We start from the raw sequence: 21,076 nt of genomic DNA, 5'->3' as shown, positions 1-21,076 counted from the left end.
TCCCCCCCCTCCTAACAGCATTGTTTGCCATGGAGATCAACGTGGAGCATGACGCGCAGACCGGCGAGCAGCGCATCCTGTCAGCCAACCGCGTGAGCCCGCTGGATTCGGCATCGCGCGGCGTCAAAATCTACGACGATGGCAAAAAAGTGGTCTACGAGGTCACTTCCTCCGGGGGCGTGTCCACCAGCACCATGGAGAACGGCTGGAGCTCCGCGCAGGTCGACCAGCTGATCCAGCGAGCTGCCAGACCGGTCGTGCAAGCGGGAGACGGCAGCAAGGGTCAGGTGACGGTGACCCCAGCTGCCCCGCAGGCTTACGTCTCCCCTGCGGATGTTGACGACCTGTCTCCGCCCTCCTGCGCCCCGCCATCCGTTCCTTCAAGCCCACCAGCCCAGGTCACCCTCCAGAGGGAGGCCCGCCTTGGCATGATGCCCCCCGCTGCTCCCATCACGACCCAGCCCGGTACCTCAGCCCCACCGGGCGGCGAGCTCAGCTCCCCAATGCAAGCCAGCGCAGAGCACCCAATCACCATGGTGTTCCTCGGCTACCAGGACGTCGAGGACATGAGCGAGAGCAGGCGGCTGCTAGGTTTCGATGGCGCGGTGAAGGCCGAGGTGGTCCTGATCGACGAAGACGACGAGAAGTCGCTGAGGGAGAAGACGGTCACTGACCAATCCATCATCGACGGCACGGCGGCTGACCTCGTGTCGGGGCGGCCGGCCACGTCTGAGGCCGCCAGCACGGAACTGTCATTCGAGCCTGACAGCACCTCCTCGCCCCCCACCAACCCCGACGCCAACACGGGCCCCCCGCCCGGCCTCGCCCCCGCCACAGGTACAGACAAGAGGAAACGCTGCGAGTGCTGCATCCTCATGTGACTGAATCTTCTCCCTCTTCCACCCCTTTTATTATTACCCACAACACCCCTCTCTTCTCCTCTGTCTCTGGATTGCTACTAACAGAAGCCCCGCCTTTGTCCTCCTCCTCTGGACTCTGATCGGCTGGCATGCACACACACACACACACACACACACACACACACTCTTGACTGACCTTTGACTTTCTACTCCGTTACGTTATTACCTCTACATCTCTGCTGTTTCGTTACTCTCTCTGTCAACATGGAGGCTCTGCCTTCATGCCTCCCATCTCCTCAGACAACACAGTTCATTTCGTAACTCAAATTACACTGGATTTTAGCTGTTGTTACGCTGCTATATTAATTAATAACAGACATACAGATGGTGGAATTTGCTGGTGTTGACAAACAGCTTAAACCAGGTAATATATAAAACTACTCTCAGTGGTCAATAAGAGACAATGCCATGCTGTCTAACCAACCAGTATGTTTGGACAATCAGCCAGATCATCACCTTTTAATAAGCCGGTTTATAAAACATTCAAAAAGACAGACACAGTCTCAGTAATTGTTTTTAATCTCTCAATTCAGTCACCTCCCACTTCCTTTTTCTCTCGACGAATTCTCTCCTGTTGTCTCCAAACATACAGACGCACACAAACAACCGCACACCCAACCTACAAACTCAAACAACCCCCCCCCCCCCTTCCTTGTACCGACTCTCCCTGACCAGGGTGGAGAGGAGGGTACTCGCTGCCTTGGTTTCTTTATGTGCCTCTTCATTCTTCCACATTGATAGTCCTAACAACAAATTAGAGATAATTAAAAGTTGCCATTAGGCATTTATTTCAGTTTGCCGTTGTGATCTGGACTCTTTTTTTTTCTTCTTTTTTTAAATTTAAAAAGGCCATTGAATTGTTGGGATGGCTGTTTCCGTGGGAAATTGAGTTTTTTTTTTTACATTGTAGTTGTAACAGTAGTAACTCTCTCTCTCTCTCTCTCTCCTCCTCTCTCTGTCTCTGTCTCTCTCTCTCTCCGTCATTTTGTCCATTAACTCCAGCTATTCCACTGCTGAGGCCATTTCCTCCTATTCTAGTAATTCCTAACTCAACAGCCGATAAGAAGCAGTGGAACACCTTTTGGCAGCCAGTAGGATCTATACAGCCAACATTTCCAGTGTGTCTAAAGGCTGTAGAGCATGGGAAGCAAACGGCAGCTTAATGACTACTCTGGCAGCGAAGGAACACGTATTTCCACCTCTGAAACCAAAACGAGGGTTACTGCCACTAACAGCAGGGCACAAATGTTTACGTAATGAATCTAAAAACACACTACCATATTACTAAATTAAAGGGAGCTGTGCTCAAATGAGCTTTTAGAGAAAGATTGTGTCCAATTCATGTTCATCTTTTGGTCCATTAAATTCCCTTTGTCGCTGCAGATGGCCACCAGAGATCCATTATACTCTTTCCAATTCAAAGAGACTGAGAACACTGCCAGCTCATGCTGTAGTCACCAACCAGGCCCTCGTTTACAAGGGTGCTGCAAATAATGTGGCCTGGGTGTCATTATTACATCATATATATATATACATATATATTACACTCTAGGTCATTTACTTGGCTGGTTTTCAGAAAAGCCCTTAAAAGCAGTAATCATCCTCATTCCATTGAATAATGATGGATGCTCTGGAAGGATTTTTGCTTCACTTCTTTGATGTTACATGGAGTAGAGATGATGAAGATGCTTAAATAGGCATCTGGTGAATGGATTTTCGGAGAGTTAGTGACTCCACTTTTCCGTTGTGCACGACAGAAGAAATACCTGTTGTTAGAGTGAGTATCAATAAAGTTATATGGGCCAGATGTGTGATCGAAGAAGATGTCTGCACATTTACAAAAAGAGGTTGGAGAGGCCCTTCAGATTCTAATAATGTGATTTGGTGTTGTTTGTGTGGCTCAGGTGTGTTTCATGGGCCGAGATGTCCTTGGCTCAAATCCAACCTGGGTCCTAATATAATTTATTTGCATCAAAATGTTTTTACTCACATCATGAAAAAACAAAACGGTGGGGGGACAAAATGACAGCTAACACTTCGCTAACCCACCCTGAAGAGCCTCAACAGCCTTTTTTTTCAGAGTGCAGTACTTTTTCTTTCTCTCCCTCTCTCTCTTCACCCATGTGCTTGACAGCTTTACTGGCCTTGGACGTTTTGTAAAGAACATATTTCTATGCACTGTGTACTAACTCTGATAACGCTCATAAAAAGAACGAAAGACCGTCACAATATTCCTTGGCAACAAAAAGTATATTTCCAGCATTGAAAGGTTTATGGGTGAATCAGTCCTCTCCTTACACGGCTCTGTGCACAGCTGTATCCCACCTCTGAGCTGTCCTGTCGGAGCAGGTCCTGTGCTATAGTGTGATTGACCACTGCTGCTGTCAGTCAGTCCAGCTGGCTGTGTGATTGGCCACCACCAGGGCCCAGCCGGGGTCTCGTTTCCTGTGTAGATACAGAATGTAAATATGCTCTATATTCTATTTAGTGACGATTTTATTTTCCACATCTATATAGAGATCTAGAAGTAATTCTGATTATTATGGGTACAGAGTGCACAAACACAAGTTTGTATATTTTAATTCTCTTAACTTCACTGCTTTGCTGTGTGTAATCTCACAATTAACGCCTACACAACTTGCCCCCCCCCCCCTCTTCTGACCACCGCCACCTTCTCTGAACTCTTTGCGGCTGCTACCATTTCCAGACGTGTTGCGGTTTGGCCCTCGAAGGCATCCGAGGATCTTTAAACATTGTGCAGAGGCGGGACCTTAAATAACCACACCATTGGATTTGCATGGTAGCCTATTAACCACAATACATCCGATTTTTCTTCGCCACGACCTTTTTCCAAAGCATGACGCACATGTTTACACTTTACACACTTATTCCCTCGAGGCAGCCATTGGTTTCCATTCATTTAGGTAAAGCATTAACATCTGTTTGACTTGATTTGCTTTGTAATTACAATTTTTCTTTTTTATCAAAGCTAGTTATTGTTGAAATTCATCTGCAAAATAACTGTTTTACCACAAAACAAAAGAATACTAGCAAATTTACATGTTTATTCTCTTGGTTTGAATTTACAACAACAGATCTCGTGGGGAGGAAAAAAACACAGAGATGGTTCTTCTGAGTTCTTATTGTCCCTCATTAAGTTTATCTCCAAACTGCAAGTCTAGTCTGGGGACAATTACTAACATCATCGCGTTCAGTGTCCCAAATCTGCCAAAACCTATTCTTTGCATGAATGTTTGTTTTTCAAGATTGAGGAGGCTATGCAGATAAGTGTATTCTCAAAAGGTGTCATGTTAGTTTTTCCCCGAGGTGTAATGCACACACATGATGTGCAACGGGGCAAAGAAGCACTTACTGTTTGTACCCACAAAAGGAAGTACAATCACAATCTCAAAACACATAAAAAAAAAACGAAGAAGAAGAAGAAAAAGAGTACGTCTGAGTTCTAGTTAATGGAGCCTGACCGATCCAGTTAGCCTGTGTGGGTTTGTGTGCGCGTGTTTTTGATGTAATGCAAGGAGCTGTACGTGAACAACAGACTATAGTTGAATTTACCAGCCCACTGCCACGCCTGCAGTACTCCTCTCAATCTGTAGGGGTCTCTCTTTTTCATGTCTGCCTGCCCTCACGGTTGTATGGACTGTTAAAACAAAAAGGAGCCATTTTCTATTGTTCATACTTCTCTCTCTCTCTCTCTCTCTCTCTCTCTCTCTCTCTCTCTCTCTCTCTCTCTCTCTTCCTTTCTCTTTCTATGGGTAAGACAACTCACTCTGTCACATTCTCTCTCTCTCTCTCTCTCTCTCTCTCTCTCTCTCTCTCTCTCTCTCTCTCTCTGATGTCTGTATCCTCTCTCTATCTTTGGTCAATAAAGCTGAGTTTCTCCAGTGCCCTCCTGCCGTCTCTTGCTTGTTGTTCTTTCCATCTGTCTCTAACATTCACTTTTTCATTGGCTGCTGACAAAGAGAACACAAGCTGTCCTTACTTATCCCCTATCTGTCTTCATACCCACTGCCACTAATAAACACACACACATTTTACACTTGAATTTAGGTGAGACTTTGTCCAAAGTGTCACATGGAAATCAGCTCGTGCAACTTTCTGTCGTACAGTTTATAGCCCATTATAATAAATACAACACTTATGTGTCAAAGACTTAAGTGCAAAACTAAAACTACAGCCAGAGTGACTTGGACATTACATAATTGCTGCTTTGATTCACTCAGAATATTTTGACAGTATTAGTTTCATAATTTTTACTAGATTCAGGTGGCAATAGTCATGCAATAGATGCTTGAAAACCAGTTAAATAAATAATGTCAAGTTATTCGTTGAGTGACAGTGTGGCCTGATGGGGAAACAGCTCTGAGGTGTTCTTGTGCAAGGCCTTGTGCCTGTAGCTTTTAGATAAAAGCCTGATACTGAAATGTGGATAACTCTCAAAAGAAGGTAAACTGCCACATAGAATCAGTCTGCTCCTGTTAGACATATTAAAAGACAGAGTAAAGGATGGCTGTACAAGGACTTGGATGCAGTGCAGAGTTTTCATCGTAAGCGTTCTCTTTCAAACTAGCCACTGCTCATGAGAAATTGCTCTAATATTACAGCAATCTTCCTTTTGGGACTCGTACTGTGTCTGTGGTGTCTTATGAGTTTACACACTGCTCAAAAGAGGGTTAGGGGCATAGGAGGGTTAGGACTTGTATAGGTTAGGAAAGCAGCTGGTGCTTCAGGAAGGACAGTAGGAATATTGATAGATAAACAGCTGCATAGATGGCTGGATCAGTCTAGATACACCCATGCAGTTTTGCTGGAGCCCGAGGAGCCCCTCCTGGTATCAATATTAGGTATTGCAAGAAATCCTTTCACTGCATACTCACTCATCTAACATCTCTGATACCACTGATAACACACAGCAATGAACAGAGAGGACAACAAAGAAAAGCAATGTGCCTACCACACTAAAACGCTGCACATGTACGGTATGAGACTCATTCAAAAGCACACTGCATGAACACGGAGGTGGCCTCGTTCAAGGACACTTTCAAGGATAACGTTCACACATGACACATGGTGTACTACATACAATACACTATTCAGGACATCAGCATCTTCTCAAATCAGAGATAGATGTCGAGATTTTTTTTACATTTAGCAGATGCATAATGTCATCTATCTGTTGATGGTCTGCGTTTAAAAACAAAACCCACACATGATCTGGAGAGGGCAGCGACACAAACATGACGCACACTTCCTCGGAGGACATAATGCAAGGTGATAAATGATTATGTTACAGACGTCATGACAACCAGCATCTGAAAACAGGACTAATAAACACACATACACATACACACACACACACACACACACACACACACACTCTTCCTGCGCAGAGGATGGGTGTGTTTTCCGTGATAATAAGCACTAATAGATTTATCTTTACACAATGACAGTCTGGTATCTTTAACAGAAACCATGACTGCAGATAATTATTACAACCTCTCACGTGCACACACACACACACACACACACATACAAAACGTGCTCTCACTGTAAGCATGCATCATATCTTTGTGGTTTGGACTCAGCCAAAGGAGGTGCAATAATCAAAGTCAGGGTTGAATAACACAGCTTACTTCTTGGCCTGGTAACGTTGCGCATGGTGGTGTCACTCCTGTAAGTTAAACTTTACATCGAACACAATAGGACGTTACATTTAAAGCAAAAAGAAAGTAGTAAAGATCAGGTGAATTATTAGATGTACAGTGATCCTGGATCACAACATCTCATTTTCATGGTGTTGTGGGAGTAGTTTTAATACACTACTACCACTGCTGATGCTACCAATACTGCTACAACTACAGCCACTACTACTTATACTCATACTAAAACCATTGCAAATATTGACACTTCTATACCTAAGGCCATTATTATGCAGAATGTCCTGGTTATGAGTGTCATATTATGTATACTGCAATATTATTAATAATGGATTATTATTGCTGATGAATTAAGGTTTTATCAGCATTTAAATTTTGGGTAGTTTCATCCAAGTTTTATAAACTTTTATGTTTTATGTATAAAATGTCAGTCTGCAAAGTAACTATAGCTGTTGAATACATGTAATGGAGTACAAATTACAATATTTGTCCCTGAAATGTCAATAAAGCAGCAAAGGACAGAGTCGAGATTAAAAAAATAATTTTAATAAATTACAGCGAGAGAATGAAATGAACACGTAATATTTAGTCGTGCAGAAACAGTTGCTCTGGTTGCATTAAATATAATTCTCACGATTATGATAACTAACTGGTTTCCAGAGTGACAGATGATCATAATGTCAATATCACTAGCTATGCATATCATCATATTTCCAGGTGAGATGCATGTTAGTGTCAATAGCTTTTCACAGCGACAGATTTACAGATGGAAGACAGATGGATTTTCATGTTTTCACAATTGCAGCATTACATATTTCATATTGTTGGGGTGAAACTCCAACAATATGGTTTCCTTCAAAAACAAGATAGAAGGCACAAAAGGTCAGCCACTGGTGCAAATGAATATGAAAGGTAGATGATAATTAACAATGATGACAACGGTTTCAATAACTCAAATCTTCTTTTATCATAGGTTACGGCAAAACGGGGGTTACCGTGATAACGGCAAATGGGTATCAAGCTCCCATTCCGACCAGGAATCCTCACACCGCCATGGTGAGTAGTCTGTTTATATGCACATCTAATGGTGCAATTCTTAACAATAGATCACAGGAAGAACAAGACAAGCACAGAGTAGGAGAATGTGGACAAGTCAGGACTGTGAGTTCTCCTCAACTGGAAACGTCTGTACCATACAGGTTCTTGTTGTAGTGCATCGTTAGAGTAGATCAAATTCAGGCCGCTAATTTGAAGCTATGTGCATGTATAATGTATAACGTATAATGTATAATTCCCCCCAAAAAATTCACAGATTGATGACTTCTACCATAGTTAGTGTAGTTGATTATCCTTTTGTAAATCCCTTTTGTGTCTGTGAATTGCCAAACAAAGAGAGAGAGAGAGCATAGTGCTCCATAGTGCCCCACAACAACATTACCTATAATCAAAAAATCAACTCAAGTACAACTAAATGCAAGTGACACAACTACAGTATCATATCAGAGATTGTTTTTTTTTTGGAGCAGAAGATATGACTAATGTGTTTGCTTCAAGTGAGATAATCATTGGGTTTGTGAGTTCAGGCTCCTGCACAGTGTACTGTATGTACTCACATGGACGGTTTGTGCTGAATTACATCTGCTGGGGGGGGGTCCACATTGTTTCCTTTCTACAGTGTCTCGGTAATATTTTTTAGAACTACCCATTGTATTTATGGAACCCAGTAAATGTAATATGACCTTACTGTACTGTTGGGTATTCGTATCTACTACGGTTTCAATTTAATGTTCCTACAGGGAGTTATATTCAATCATGTAAGTTTATAGTGACCATATAAGTCCCATGTAATATATTTAGTTTTCTATAAATTGTATATATTGATTCAAGGATGTTTTGGCACACAGTAGCCATGCTGTAATATGTATCCATTCATTCATGTACATACTTTTTTATCCATATGTTTATTGTTTTATTTGATAATAAGGGTTGGTGTCCTTCTCATTTTCTCAGTGGTGTAAACAAAGGGAGGTCAGATACTTTAGTAAATGTAGCAAAACTACAGTACAAATAAATAAATATCTCATTACCAGTAAAAGTTTTATGTAAGTAAGTATTTTAATATCCTTCGCATAATGTATTCAAAAGTAAGACTACTTCTGCAAAATGGCCCCATGAGTGTTATTATTATTTGATCTTAATCTGTATAATAGCCTAACATACGGTACATAGGGTGGGGTAAATGCTACCATATTTTCCACAAAGGTGTACTGCAGCAATTTAGTGCCACATTTCCATAAAGCTGGGGCATTGATTGAAAATAGAATGGTCTGAGTCCACACCCGAAAAAAGAAAAACACTGGATCACTTCCCGTCATGCAATTATGTAGCGAACTTGACTTTATGCGTAACATCCATAGTTCCCCTTTAAATGTAGCGGAAAAGCATTCAAGTTGCATGAAAATAATTGTATTCAAGTCGAGTCTTTAGGTTACTGATGTGCATTTGGGCTGTGTGGGTCAGCTCACTGTACTAGAGTGTTCTCTAGTTTGTTTTTGTTTGTCTAAAGAGAATGCCACCTGAGCACATTCGACTGAGGGAAGGTAGCCCCGAGCTGGAGAGGTGGGATACAGAAGCATGGAGGGGGGGGGGGGACTGGCTGGGCCGCAGTCAGATTGTTTTGCAGCTGAATAAATGAATGAAAGGCATACGGCGGCGGTAACCTGATCCGTCCGGGTGGGCCGCATTGTGCTTGGCTGGCGGCTCGCGCTGGCGGCTCGCTCTCTGATTGTCTCTGGAACGGGACAGAAAACACTCCCGGGACCTCGCGAGCCCTGCATTATTCAGCACGCGTGCCTTAAAAAAAAAAAAAAAAAAAAGGAGAGAGAGAGTGAGGGCGAGAGGATAGAAGGGGAGAGAGGGAGAGGGAGGAGGGAACCGCCGGTTGGAAAAGCTGGCGCGTAAAAAAAAAAAAAAGGAGCTCAATGTCATCCCGGAGCCTGCCGGTACCGTTATTACTGCTGTAGAGAGCGCGCGGACACCAGTTCCTCTACTTCTCCTCGTCCCGCCGGCCGGTGGTGCAGCCGCTGCGGCCACGTTTTTTCACCCACCCCCCCGTGGTGAACGTTGAAGAAGAACAAGACAATTAGGAGAGGATCAGCGGGTATGTTAACGCCTCCGCCGTTAAAACCTAATCCCGGTTATTAGCCGTTTAGTCGGCCGCAGGGAGCTCCGGGAGGGATCAGCGCTCTGTGGCTGCACATCTTCTCTCCGCACAGGTAGATTTGAATTAAAAACAATAGTAATGCTAAAAAAACAAAAAAAACAAAACGCAATAGAAATGTGATTTAAACTTAAGTTGCAGAAGGAAAGGAAAGGGCTGTCGGTGAAAGTGTAACGTTAGTTAATATGGAGGGTGTGTGCGTCAGTTTTTGTTTGTGTTGTTTGCGTGTTTTTCAGCTTTTTGTGTGTTCTTTGTACGTGTGCTGGTTAACAACAGATAATTGTAATTACACAGATTGGCTTTAAAGTGTTGAGGACACAGGATACTGCACAGAGAGATCCAAAGGAGGTTAGTGGACCAGGCTGCTTGCTGCAGTATAGTCTCTATTTTTCTGTCTCTCTGTGCTCCTCCTCCTCCTCCTCCTCCTCCTCTGCATCACTTTAACCTAGATATCGAAATGACCTTAACCTGGTTTCCATCATCCACACACTGAACGACTTGGCAGAGACAGTCGGTGGAGAGACGGTCTTGTTGGTGCTGCTACATGTTAACTGGATTTTTTTTATTGCAGTTTACTTGGTAACATAATGTCAATGCTGAAATAAAAAGCACATTTTTTTCAAAAGAGTGAAAAGTAGAAGCTGTCACAGAGTAGCAGTCGATTAAACCGAAGACAGAGAGAGAGAGAGAGCCGGCTCATGCTCACAGTAAACCACCTGAGGCCAGACTTCATTTGTTTGCTCCGGATTTGCTTGTGTTGAGTTTTGGATCTTTTTCTTCGCCTGTAGCTGTTACCATGCAACTTGCAATTCTTTTGATTGACAGCGTTCGTGTTCAACGAGGGATGGACATTGCTGGATGTAATTGGCTGGTGGGTGTCATTCGTGTTATTTGTGATCAGAGCATCAGAGGCATTTTTGTAGCACAATGTTAGTCATTTGCTGATGAATAAACACATTTTAGGTCAGGTAATCAAATCCTTGTCTTAAAAAAATGCACACTCATGGTCCAGATATAGGCAAACCAACTCACTTTGACCCGGTTTTCCTACCAATTCCAATCATGCTGATTGATTTTGACTTTGCTGTGAGTGCAGCTGACCGGCACAATATCAAAGAGGGGGATGTAGGCCCCAGAAATCAGACGTGTCTCTTAGAATAATTAGAGAAGACTTCAATTCTGTTTAATCTTGGACTTGACAGCTTTTATTTATTTTGCATAAACAGCAGCGCCCGTAAGACAGGCAACAACATCCACCTGGCAAGAAGAAGTGAGGAGGCAGCCTCGCTTCAGATCTTTTTATTCAACGTGTCTCACTAAAGGGAGGACAGATTGTCTCCTTTTGGGTCAATTTTTGGAGCCTCAGCAAATCTGTATCAGTAAAACAAGGCACAAAAGCTCCATAGCGAAGCCACCGATGACGTTCTGGTCAGATTTGATCTGTAACGTTCAAAATTGAGGGTTGAACTTGTTTCTATTGTCCGCGCTCTATTTAGAATCGCTCCTCGTCCGTGTTCTGTTTACCGTTTTGTTTGGTCACCATTTGGAATTTACCAGCTGATTCTGTAAATAACGAAGCGAAGCAGCAAAGTGCCAATTCAGACGGGAGCGTTTGCCAATACCTCTGCTGGGCCGGGGGGGCAGAAAACTCCCAGCTAGCTCCCTGTTTGATGAGATAGTCAATGACAGGAAGTACCTGCCACATACTGAATGTCCCATTGACACCATCAGTGTAGCTTTAAGGATTCTGTGTGTTCGTGCAGTGTGTGTGTGTGTGTGTGTGTGTGTCTGGGGGAAGTACGTTTTCCGTCCCCACCCCTCTCAGCACAGCGGACTGTGGGAACATTGACAGGAACAACACACTTATCAACGATGACTTCTTCCTCCAGACCTCTCCCTTTTCCCAGAATACACACACACACACGCGCACACACACACACACACACACACACACACACACACAATCACAGGTTACATAAAAGATGTGTGGTTGATGGTGCTAAAGCTCGGTGAGCTACGAGTACACAGGAGGTGGAAAGGGGAATGAGGTACGGGATGAGAGAGGCCGACGTGATGACAAGAAACAATGAGTACAAGGAGAGATGAAGGGCAGTGCAGGTGTGTGTATGTGTGTGTGTGTGTGTGTGTGGGTGTGTGTCGGGGGTAGGTGGGGGTGGGGGATGTAAGGCAAATGTGGGTGGGAGGTGGAGGAGGGTGCTATAGGAAGTCTGTTCAGTCTAGCACAGCTCCAAGTGTTGTTGACATTAACCGGCCGATGGCCTTTCAATGGCCGATCTGTCGATGGGCCTCCGCTGGCCGTCTTCCAGGAAGAGAGTGATACTCCGCCTCGTGTTATTGGATGAAGTCCCAAACATTACAGTTTAATCAGCACTGTTCAGACGGACACTATACTGTCACAGATACACGATTGTGGTTTGATTGAGGACATAGTGGATACGCAGTATGCCGCGACCTCTCCGTTAGCAGATGTAACGAGCGTGCTATCAGCTGACAATGAGTGGACGACATGACTAGGAAAGAAAACTTTTGGCTGTCTGTCACAAATCATGTGAGTGCCCCTCAGGCCAATAACACTGAGCCTTGAAATGCAGCTTTGTCAACAAAGCCTCCTAATGTTTGTGCACGTATGACGTAGCTGGGATTTATTATAAGTTCTTTAGGCTGTGAATGACACTTTTTTCTTTTCTATTTTTGTTTTTCTCATGGGAATGGATGGCGAGACACAGTAGTGTCTGTGTGTGTGTGTGTGTGTGTGTGTGTGTCTGAGTTCTTCAGGTTTATTTCTGGTCATTTCTTTGATAATGCAGCATAAATAAATCACCGTCACAGCTAGAAGAGAAGAGCGCATTGGAAGAGATGAAGAGGCCCTTTTCATAAGTGCCTAAAATGCTGTGAAAAGTTTGGATTCTTCAAAAGTAAAACCATTAATTATGTTCGAGGAAAAGGAAAAGCACAATAATTCTTTCTAAGTCTTTGGCACAAGTGCTGCGATTGGGTATCCAATTAGGGATGGTTTTGGTATTGTCTCATAGTCAAACTGAATTGCCGTCTTGTTTCACTTCATTATTCAGTCTAATGTCGTGTTTATTATTGTTGATCAGGAGGGACGGAAATGTCCACCCATCAACTATATTGCCACTTGGCGCAGAAGCTACTGTAGAGCAGTTAACTCATCATTAGTCATGTCAGTCAAAGAAAGACGCATAGCTGCATTGATACCGCCCATGCTTGTTTGGAATACATTGTGACTCCGGCACAGGATGATAACTTCCTCATTCATTCTGCCGACAAAGCTCTAAAATGCTCAGCTAATCTATTTGGTTTAGTGTATCTTCCACAAGGTAACACTTTTTTTTTTTCCTGCCATATTATTTTGAGAGTCATGTCACTTTGAAATAATCCTGAATTAAGCACCTAATAAGGTCACATTCCACATTCTATCAAAGCATTTTGTCCAGTGTTTTGGGGTATTTGTGTTCCAGAGAGGAAGAGAACTGAAGGGATGCAGGAAATGTAACAATGCAACCCGGGCCATGTAATGGCCACCCTTACACAACCCCCCCACCCCCCACCACCCACTATTGTCTGCAACATCCACCGACTGTTGTTGCGCCGTGCAGCAGAAGTCATTCATTTAACACAGAGCGAAGCACAAAGCACCTGCTAGCACGAATACCGTGTTCACAACAAAGACACAAAGTATAAATGCGGCGCAAGAACACGGGGAACAGGACGTAATTCAGAAAAAATGCCTTTGAACGGAACATTCCTAACTTTTAAAACTGCAAAAAAAATAATTGGCTGATGCTATGAGAGAGCTGCATTGCTTTCATATTTTCGCAATAAACAAGGAAGAGTTTGATGAAATACTAAAGCAGATACGTTATCTGTAGTTCCGGGAAGTCGGCAGGGAGGTTGACCTCTAATGTGTTTTGGTGGTGGAAAGCTGCAGAAGTCTCTTTATCGCATTCCAGCTTCAGACTGGAATGTCAGAATGCTACTTGGGCTTTAGGTGTTACCGAGTGTGTGTGTGTGGGGGGGGGGCGCCGACACCTGTACGTGTGGCATCGTTTCTTATTCCATCTTGTCCATGTGAGAGCCCTAGCCGAGCCGTGGAGTCACGGCATTTTTAGGAAGTGAGGTCATGTCGGCCAACCGCTACTTCTTCGCCGGTTCGAAAGAATTTGTGGTTGAGGTTCAACCATCTGCTTCGCATCTTGTCTATGGGAAATTATCCATGCAACATTTTTATCCACTTCTAGTTCAACTATGCCTTAAAAAAAAAAAAATTTTTGGTATGAGGCACAAAAAGAAAATAGTCCTGCAGATGTTTTTCAACCATGATAATTCCCTCTATGCCGTCATTGCTGCTGTCACAATTGCTCTCTCAGCTTGCCGAAATACATTGAAGGATTTGCCTGCGCGTTGCTGGAAGCTCGTCCGACACAAGAAATCCTTAAGTGCATCAGAAGAAGATTAGGTAGCTGGAGAGAAAGAGGAAAAAAAACAAAAACGACAGATTGCAACACTTCATCACAACATGATTCCTGGAATGTGCTAGATGTCTCCGACTGTAACAGCATCTGAGGTCAGCTAAAGGTTAGCGCTGCCATTCTGGCTCATAGGTCAATTAAGGTCAACTAGAGGTGAAGTGATAAGGGTTAAGTCCTGTAGCTGAACCAACTTTGTGTTAGTTATTTGATTTGCAATCATTTTGATGATATGCACTTTAGGAATTTACTGGGAGGGGGGCGAGTCAGTAGAGACATTTTGTTTGTACAGTGGTAACAAGCAGAGACATAGAATTTAAATCTCATCAGCAGGTCTTACTTCAGGTCATGTCATCCTAACTCTCTCTGGTCACGTGTTTGCTTTCTAATAACACAAATGTATTTCTCTGTTTTCACTCAGAGAGGTTGCTGTATTTCAAATACCGTCTTTGGGAACGAAGCACGATCTATGTAAATACTGCAACAGTCAGGCTCAGACATGTTTACTGTCACCAGGCTGTTCTCTTCCTGTGTGAAGCCTCCGTCCTCCTGCTGTCTAAATACTGCAGGCTAATGAGCCGGTTTCTGGAAATAGACAGGTGATTAACAGAGAGGCAGAGCAGTGAGCTAGTTAATGCTATAAGCGAACACTGGGAGGAGGCTCCGTCTCTTAGGACAACAGCGCTAATGGGCTTTCTAGTCTTTTATTGGGCTGCTTGGGCTGGGTCATCTCTGGCCAACGCAGCTTCTAAACACAGAGCCATGGACAGGCGAGTCTTGAGAAAGTGCCAATACTCATCAAAACGACTATTTCATTTCCATTTAGGTCTGTTATTATAAAGCGCGTTAGCGTAGGCGTGCAATCTAAATGTGCTGCGTTCGGTAAATGATGTTGTCCAGTCAGCCACATGTAGGGATAACAAGTCAGCTAATTACTGCGGCTGGCTTGCACGGGTGTGTTTTTGGGAGGTTTAGGTGCGTCAAAGCCTTTCTAAACATAGCCAGCTGACATGAGTGTGAGTGAGTGTTGTGTCGTAATGAAAGTCACCGATTGAATCTCTCTCTACCCTCAAACTAACTTTGAACTGATGATTTGAGCTAATTGTTGGCAACATGATATCATCATTTATGGGTGGTGCGTCGTGATTGGCCGATGATGTTAATGATGGCGTGGTAGGCAAATGCATTTGTGATGTATGTGTTCTTAAAAAAAGAAGTCCAGCAACTTTGCATTTATTATACACCGTGTTCAAATTTTGCGTGACACTAATGGCCTCTTTTCGCTCTAAAAAAGCTTACAAGTTACCTTCCCGGATCTGGACCTTCAGCCCATTGGCCAGTGAGCCTCACTGTGTGGTCTCTGCACCGAGAGTTCTGTGGGACCAAATACTTTCAATGGAAAGGATTACAATTATATGCTCGGTGGCGTTTTCTTTCACTCACAGGCTCACATACACACTTAAACAGCCACGACCACATCCTCCAAACCCTCAAACTCAGCCAACCATGTGGCCCCCCCCCCCCCCTCCTCTAGAGAAGATTTGTTCCTTCATGTCTGTCCTCAGCTTATTTCCTGTACGTTCATCCTGTTATCTCCGATTCTGATTGTCTGATTCCATAGAGGCTCATCTTTTATCTTACAACCTTTAGTTCTGAGATTACATTTTAGAGACGGACTTCTTTAGGAGTTAAGGTTTAAGAAGACGAGCAATAGATGAACCAGAGAAGTGCCGTTTTTGCTGGAATCATCAGTCACTGTAGGGTGCATTGAAACGGTCACGGTCATTGAATTCACTGTGTCCATGTGTGTGTGATATAATATGATATGAAACAAAAAGGAATGTTAGTTCAAGTAGTGTGTCATGCTGAACTACCAGCAGGAGAGTCACATAAGAAAGGGAGGCTGAGGAAAGGAAGGGAAGGAAACCGTTCTGTTATTTGGTCGTTCCATTTTTACTTGTATTATTCCTACCCTACGTGGACGATCGCAGTCAACATGACAGAGAGAGATATTTTCAGTATAGCTGCAGTAGAACTAAACAGTAAGTTCATTAAAAATAATGATTAGCTACGGTCAGGTTTTAGTGCGAGACCCTCAGAACTAACGAGCAAATGCAAAAAAATACCATTTTTAATTGAAGGCCATTTGATTCTCAAAATACAGTTTATACTAGGCTGTGTTTAGTACAGAGTCACCGGTCTGCAGGCCTCTGTGACCATGTTACTCCTCATTTAATTTGTCTGCTCCACTTAGTCGATTGGATACTAATCAAATTAACTAATTACCTGTCATGTCTCCGTAGCTGTTTCTGGGTTCCTGCTGGCACAAGTCAGTAAATTACTCGTGGTGAAGTTGATCGCAGTCAATAATGACGAACAAGCAGAACAAAAGCTCAAATACGCCGTCTTTGAACCTCAGTGGTCAACTCTCACAAATGCAGCCGGCGCTGGATAAGCCAGCTAAGCTGCATTGTTTTGACTGGGCCTGAACGCTCTGCTGCGAAGCTGGAGCGCTAATGGGATCTCAGTTTTACCCTCCAGAGTCGGGCCGTCCAGCTCTTTGGGCTGTTTAGCGTTAGCCGGCTTTTCCTCACCAAATGGTCAGAAATAACATAGAAAATACACAGATTTCTGTCAAATAAGGTATCACATTGCCTTTACTGTATGGAGATGATCATACTTACAGTTGTGCATACTGCCCAGTCATCCCCCAGAGACATCCCTGTGTGCATAAGGCTCTTTAACAGAGCTTTATTTCGCAACAATGGCTGGCTCACTGTGCATTAACCGTCACATAATACTCACACAGTGCACCGTTTCACCGGGCAGCCAGCCCAAGCAGAGTTTTGGTTTGTTTTACTGTCACAGTGTGAAATATTGTTACACACACACACACACAGATCTGAGCTCCAGTTAAATAAATCAGTACGGTTGGTGCTTGGTCTCAGTCCAGGACGTAACTAATAACGGATGGCTGTTCAGTGTTAGTGCCGGACTGTGTTTTGTTCCAGTTGGTCCATGCACTTCTGCCGGAACTGTTGATCTGGCTCTCCGTCCCGTACTTGGGAGAGTGGTCACACTCTTTGACTACAGACCTTTGTTGTTTAAGAAGAGCCCTCCATCTGTGAGAGTGTGTGTCTGTGTGTCTGTGTGTGTGTGTGTGTGTATGTGTGTGTGTGTGTGTGTGTGTGGAGCGTAGCATTAGTATTCAGCCTTCGAGAGTCCCACTGAAGCGCCCGTCGGGGCCCTTTGTTGTGGTTTGGTGAAGGGGGTCTTAGGGGGTCTGTGAGTGGTGTCGTGGGAGGCTTGGGGAAGGGACTCAAAAATCGCTGCCATGAGTCCAGACATGCAGCGCATTCCTCCGTAACACTCAAAAGGCTTCTTAACATGATTCCAGTCTGGGTGTTGTTTCGAGCTCTCTGGCACTGGGTAGGTGAAAATCCATTGTTATTTGGTTTTGCAGTGCTGCAATAATATGCCCTCACTGCGTGTGTGTGTGTGTGTGTGTGTGTGTGTGTCTGTGTGTGTGTGTGACCCTCATTGTACCAGCCCTTCTTAAACATGGGGCGGACATTGCTTTATTGGCGCTGCACTGTTTGAGTGGGACCCATTTACTCCTTAGCCCTTGTGTGCTAACAGCTAACCATTAGATCAAGACAGGTCTTCTATATTCCAGTTTAAAATGTGTCAAATTAACTAAACTAAACTAAAAAGCATCAACCTATCTTCCAAACACATTGAAGAGAAAATACAGCGCTTCATTGCTTTTTAAAAATGAATATCCCTATTTTGTGTTGACTCGGCTGATCTGGGTGTTGTCTTTAAGACAAATGTTGACCCCAGTGAACTTTTAGTCTGTGATTGTCTGTGGGTGTGTGTGTGTGTGTGTGTGTGTGTGTGTGGGTGTGGGTGTGTGTGTTCTTGTGCAGGTGGCCTCAAGTTTTTGGGTGTATTTCCTGTGTTGAGGGCCATTTCCATGGATACAAGTCAGCGCAGCTTCCTGGTTTCCTGTTTAGATAACCTGCGAGCTGTGATAGGCTTTAATCCAATCAGTCGCTTCCTTCACTTTTGCCGCATCATTTGTTTTAAAGTGTCCACCACACACTTGTTTAAATAAACTGTGACTATCTTCTTCATCCAGCAAGACTTGAGTGTTTGTAAAATGCCTGTCAGAGACCGGAGGATCTAAGAGGGTGTTGGCCTTCGCTGCAGTCACTGACGGACTCGCTGCTTTTAGTTGGATTCGCTTGAGGCAGACATTGTATCAGTTAGGCTGTACAATAGATGATTGACACTCTTCGCCCCATCTCAGACATCAGAATGAACCCTTCCTTCCTGTTCTGGAAATGTCTCTTAAATATTTACAAAAAATCATTTTCTAAATAGTTCAGACAGAACGTTGCACCATGCTGCACTTTAAGGCTCGTAACACTTATAAATGCTCCATTTAAAACAATGAAATACTGCCTCTGCTTCCTCAAACATGCCTGCCAGTGTTTGACTTGCATTATTTCTCTCCCATATTGTATGCAAAATGAATGCATACTGCCGGACATGACCTAATTATTGAAAGAGAAAACTTTATTTACAACACCTTGGTTTCTTACTGAACGTGGACATTGTATGTGTTTGTGCTGCACAGCGTGCGTGAACGGACATTTGGTTGCTTTCTGGCTGCGATGGTTAATTGTGTCATTTTGTATTCTGATCAATCATGATCAACTTCCGTGATATAAGACTGCCCTGGGCACTACGCTTTATTGACTAGTGTTGACCCAGATGCATGCAGTCACATGTGGACACACGAATACACCGTCACATATACTCCTGCTGTCTTTTCATCTTTCACAGCTTGTCCCTTACTGGACCCGTATAGTCGTATAGCTCTTCACTCTAAATCCCCAGCGCTGGGATAAAGACCATCACGAGTCTCTCTGTGTGTTACACCCATCCAGGAATTGAACCCCCCCCCCAAGTGCATATGCAATAATTGGGTTACTGTCCCAGTTTCCTGTGACCGATTTCTCTACATGGTATGACTCAGAGTTATTTCTAGCCTGGGAACTACATGTGTCGTGTAAAACAGGGATACTTAAAAAGGGACGGGGCGTTTTATTTCATTTAGTTTAAAACATTTCATTTCTTTTTTTTTTGTCACTGATGTTAACCAGTTAGTTAGCAGACTGACAGGACGCACAGCTGCTAATGGGCACACGCTGGCTTTTGCCGGCCTTCCTTTGCAAATATAGAGTAAGATAACCTCTGTGACCAGTGGACCACCCTGTCGTTTCAAACAAGACTAATTTTAGGGAATAGGAAATATATCATTCTCTTCAGAAAAACTGCTTTGTCACTTGCTCATCTGGCTTTTAAAAAAATAATCTTTACAGCACTAATTGGTGAAATGCATTGTGACACCGGTACCTCTCTCGGCAGCGCCGTCCTCCATCATTTAGCAGCCGCTGACACAATAATGCTAATTGCTCTTGTAAATTAGAGGAAAGTGTTTCCAGTGCGTCTCGATGTAGTGCTTGTGAGAAGAGAAAGTGAACCATGACTCGGGTCAGCTCTGGTTTCCACTGGCCTGATCCTGTGACCCGTCAGGTACACGCTCACACACAACACCAAAGCAGACAGAGTAGCATTAGAGTGAGCCTGAGGCCTCAACATTTGCTTCTTTTAGTGGTGTTTACGTCTTCATTTTGGCATTGAAGTTACCGGTGATTGTAGTTTTAAGCCAAATAATGACAAAGAGTTATTTTGTCAAGATGGACAAGCCTCTGATGCGGCATTAAGACCAGCCTGTCACATGACAAGTCTCCACTAGAAGCACTAATAATTAAAAACCGGATGAGGCGGCGGCGGCTTTCATGTAATTTACTTTTTTTATTAAAAGGTGAATGCGACTGGTCCGTCACTCTAACCCTCAGATTGAGTCAACAGTCCCATGCTGATGATGACAGAAGAAAATACCATTCCCCCCTATCACTTCCTCCCCCCCCCTCCCTTCAGTCATCATCTCTTCATCATCGCCTCGCTGCCGGCCTCTTCGACTCCGTCTCCTCACAGTTTGAAAGGAGCTGCAGGTTAAAGGGAAAGTGGGCGAGCGACATACGTGTGGAGCGGGGAAAGAGAGGGCTCGGTCCTACACAGGAAAGGAGGAGCGGGGAGCCACAGGGTGGATGTTTTTGGTGTGTGTGTGTGTGTGTTTGTACGAGGGCCTGCACAGAAGGGGTCTTTGTGGGTTGAGGGCATCTGGAGAAACACACACACGCACACATTTAGCCCATGACATCACAGCTTACTGAGCAGTCGGCAGGAATGTTACTGAGAAAGGAGAGGCTTTGTGGAGGAGAGGAAAGAGACGGGAGGGGAGGAAAAGGAGGAGAAGAAGAGGAGGAAAGGGCTTGGCCAGGGAAAAGTCCGGCACTCCCACTATCTGGAGCAGGACTGACCAAGGCTGGACTCAAGTGAACGGAGCTAAGTAGGAAAACAGATAAAGCTTGTTTAAAAGAAGTCACACACACGGACGGTAGAACTTATTGATAGAAATATAAAACGGAAGGAAGCTTGCTCTTAACAAGCACTCCATGGATTTACAGATATAACTGAAATCGACTACTTATAAGAGCAGCAGGTGAGTACTCACCCTAGTTCACTTTTTCTACAGCAGTTTTGTTCTGCTGGAACTTCTGTATCGTCCGATGAGAACACCAAATATTTATTTCGCAAACTGACATCACGTGAAAT

At 43.9% G+C, this 21,076-nt stretch overlaps 1 protein-coding gene across 3 annotated transcripts in view; it reads left to right on the top strand.

Annotated features, from left to right (window-relative positions):
• palm2akap2 (PALM2 and AKAP2 fusion) overlaps positions 1-21,076 on the top strand; it is a 72,271-nt gene that overhangs the window by 37,738 nt on the left and 13,457 nt on the right. For all 3 annotated transcript variants that reach the window (XM_031855400.1, XM_031855399.1, XM_031855398.1), the window contains exons 8-9: positions 19-837; positions 7,569-7,651. In XM_031855400.1, coding sequence (XP_031711260.1) covers positions 19-837; positions 7,569-7,651 — 902 coding nt within the window. The remainder of the gene's footprint in view (positions 1-18; positions 838-7,568; positions 7,652-21,076) is intronic.

The sequence above is a fragment of the Anarrhichthys ocellatus genome, unplaced genomic scaffold, assembly GCF_004355925.1.
Source record: "Anarrhichthys ocellatus isolate YVR2014 unplaced genomic scaffold, GSC_Weel_1.0 scaffold16, whole genome shotgun sequence".
Classification (NCBI taxonomy): domain Eukaryota; kingdom Metazoa; phylum Chordata; class Actinopteri; order Perciformes; family Anarhichadidae; genus Anarrhichthys; species Anarrhichthys ocellatus.
The sequence above is the reverse complement of the archived record's forward strand: the minus strand, read 5'-3'. Positions and strand labels throughout refer to the sequence as shown.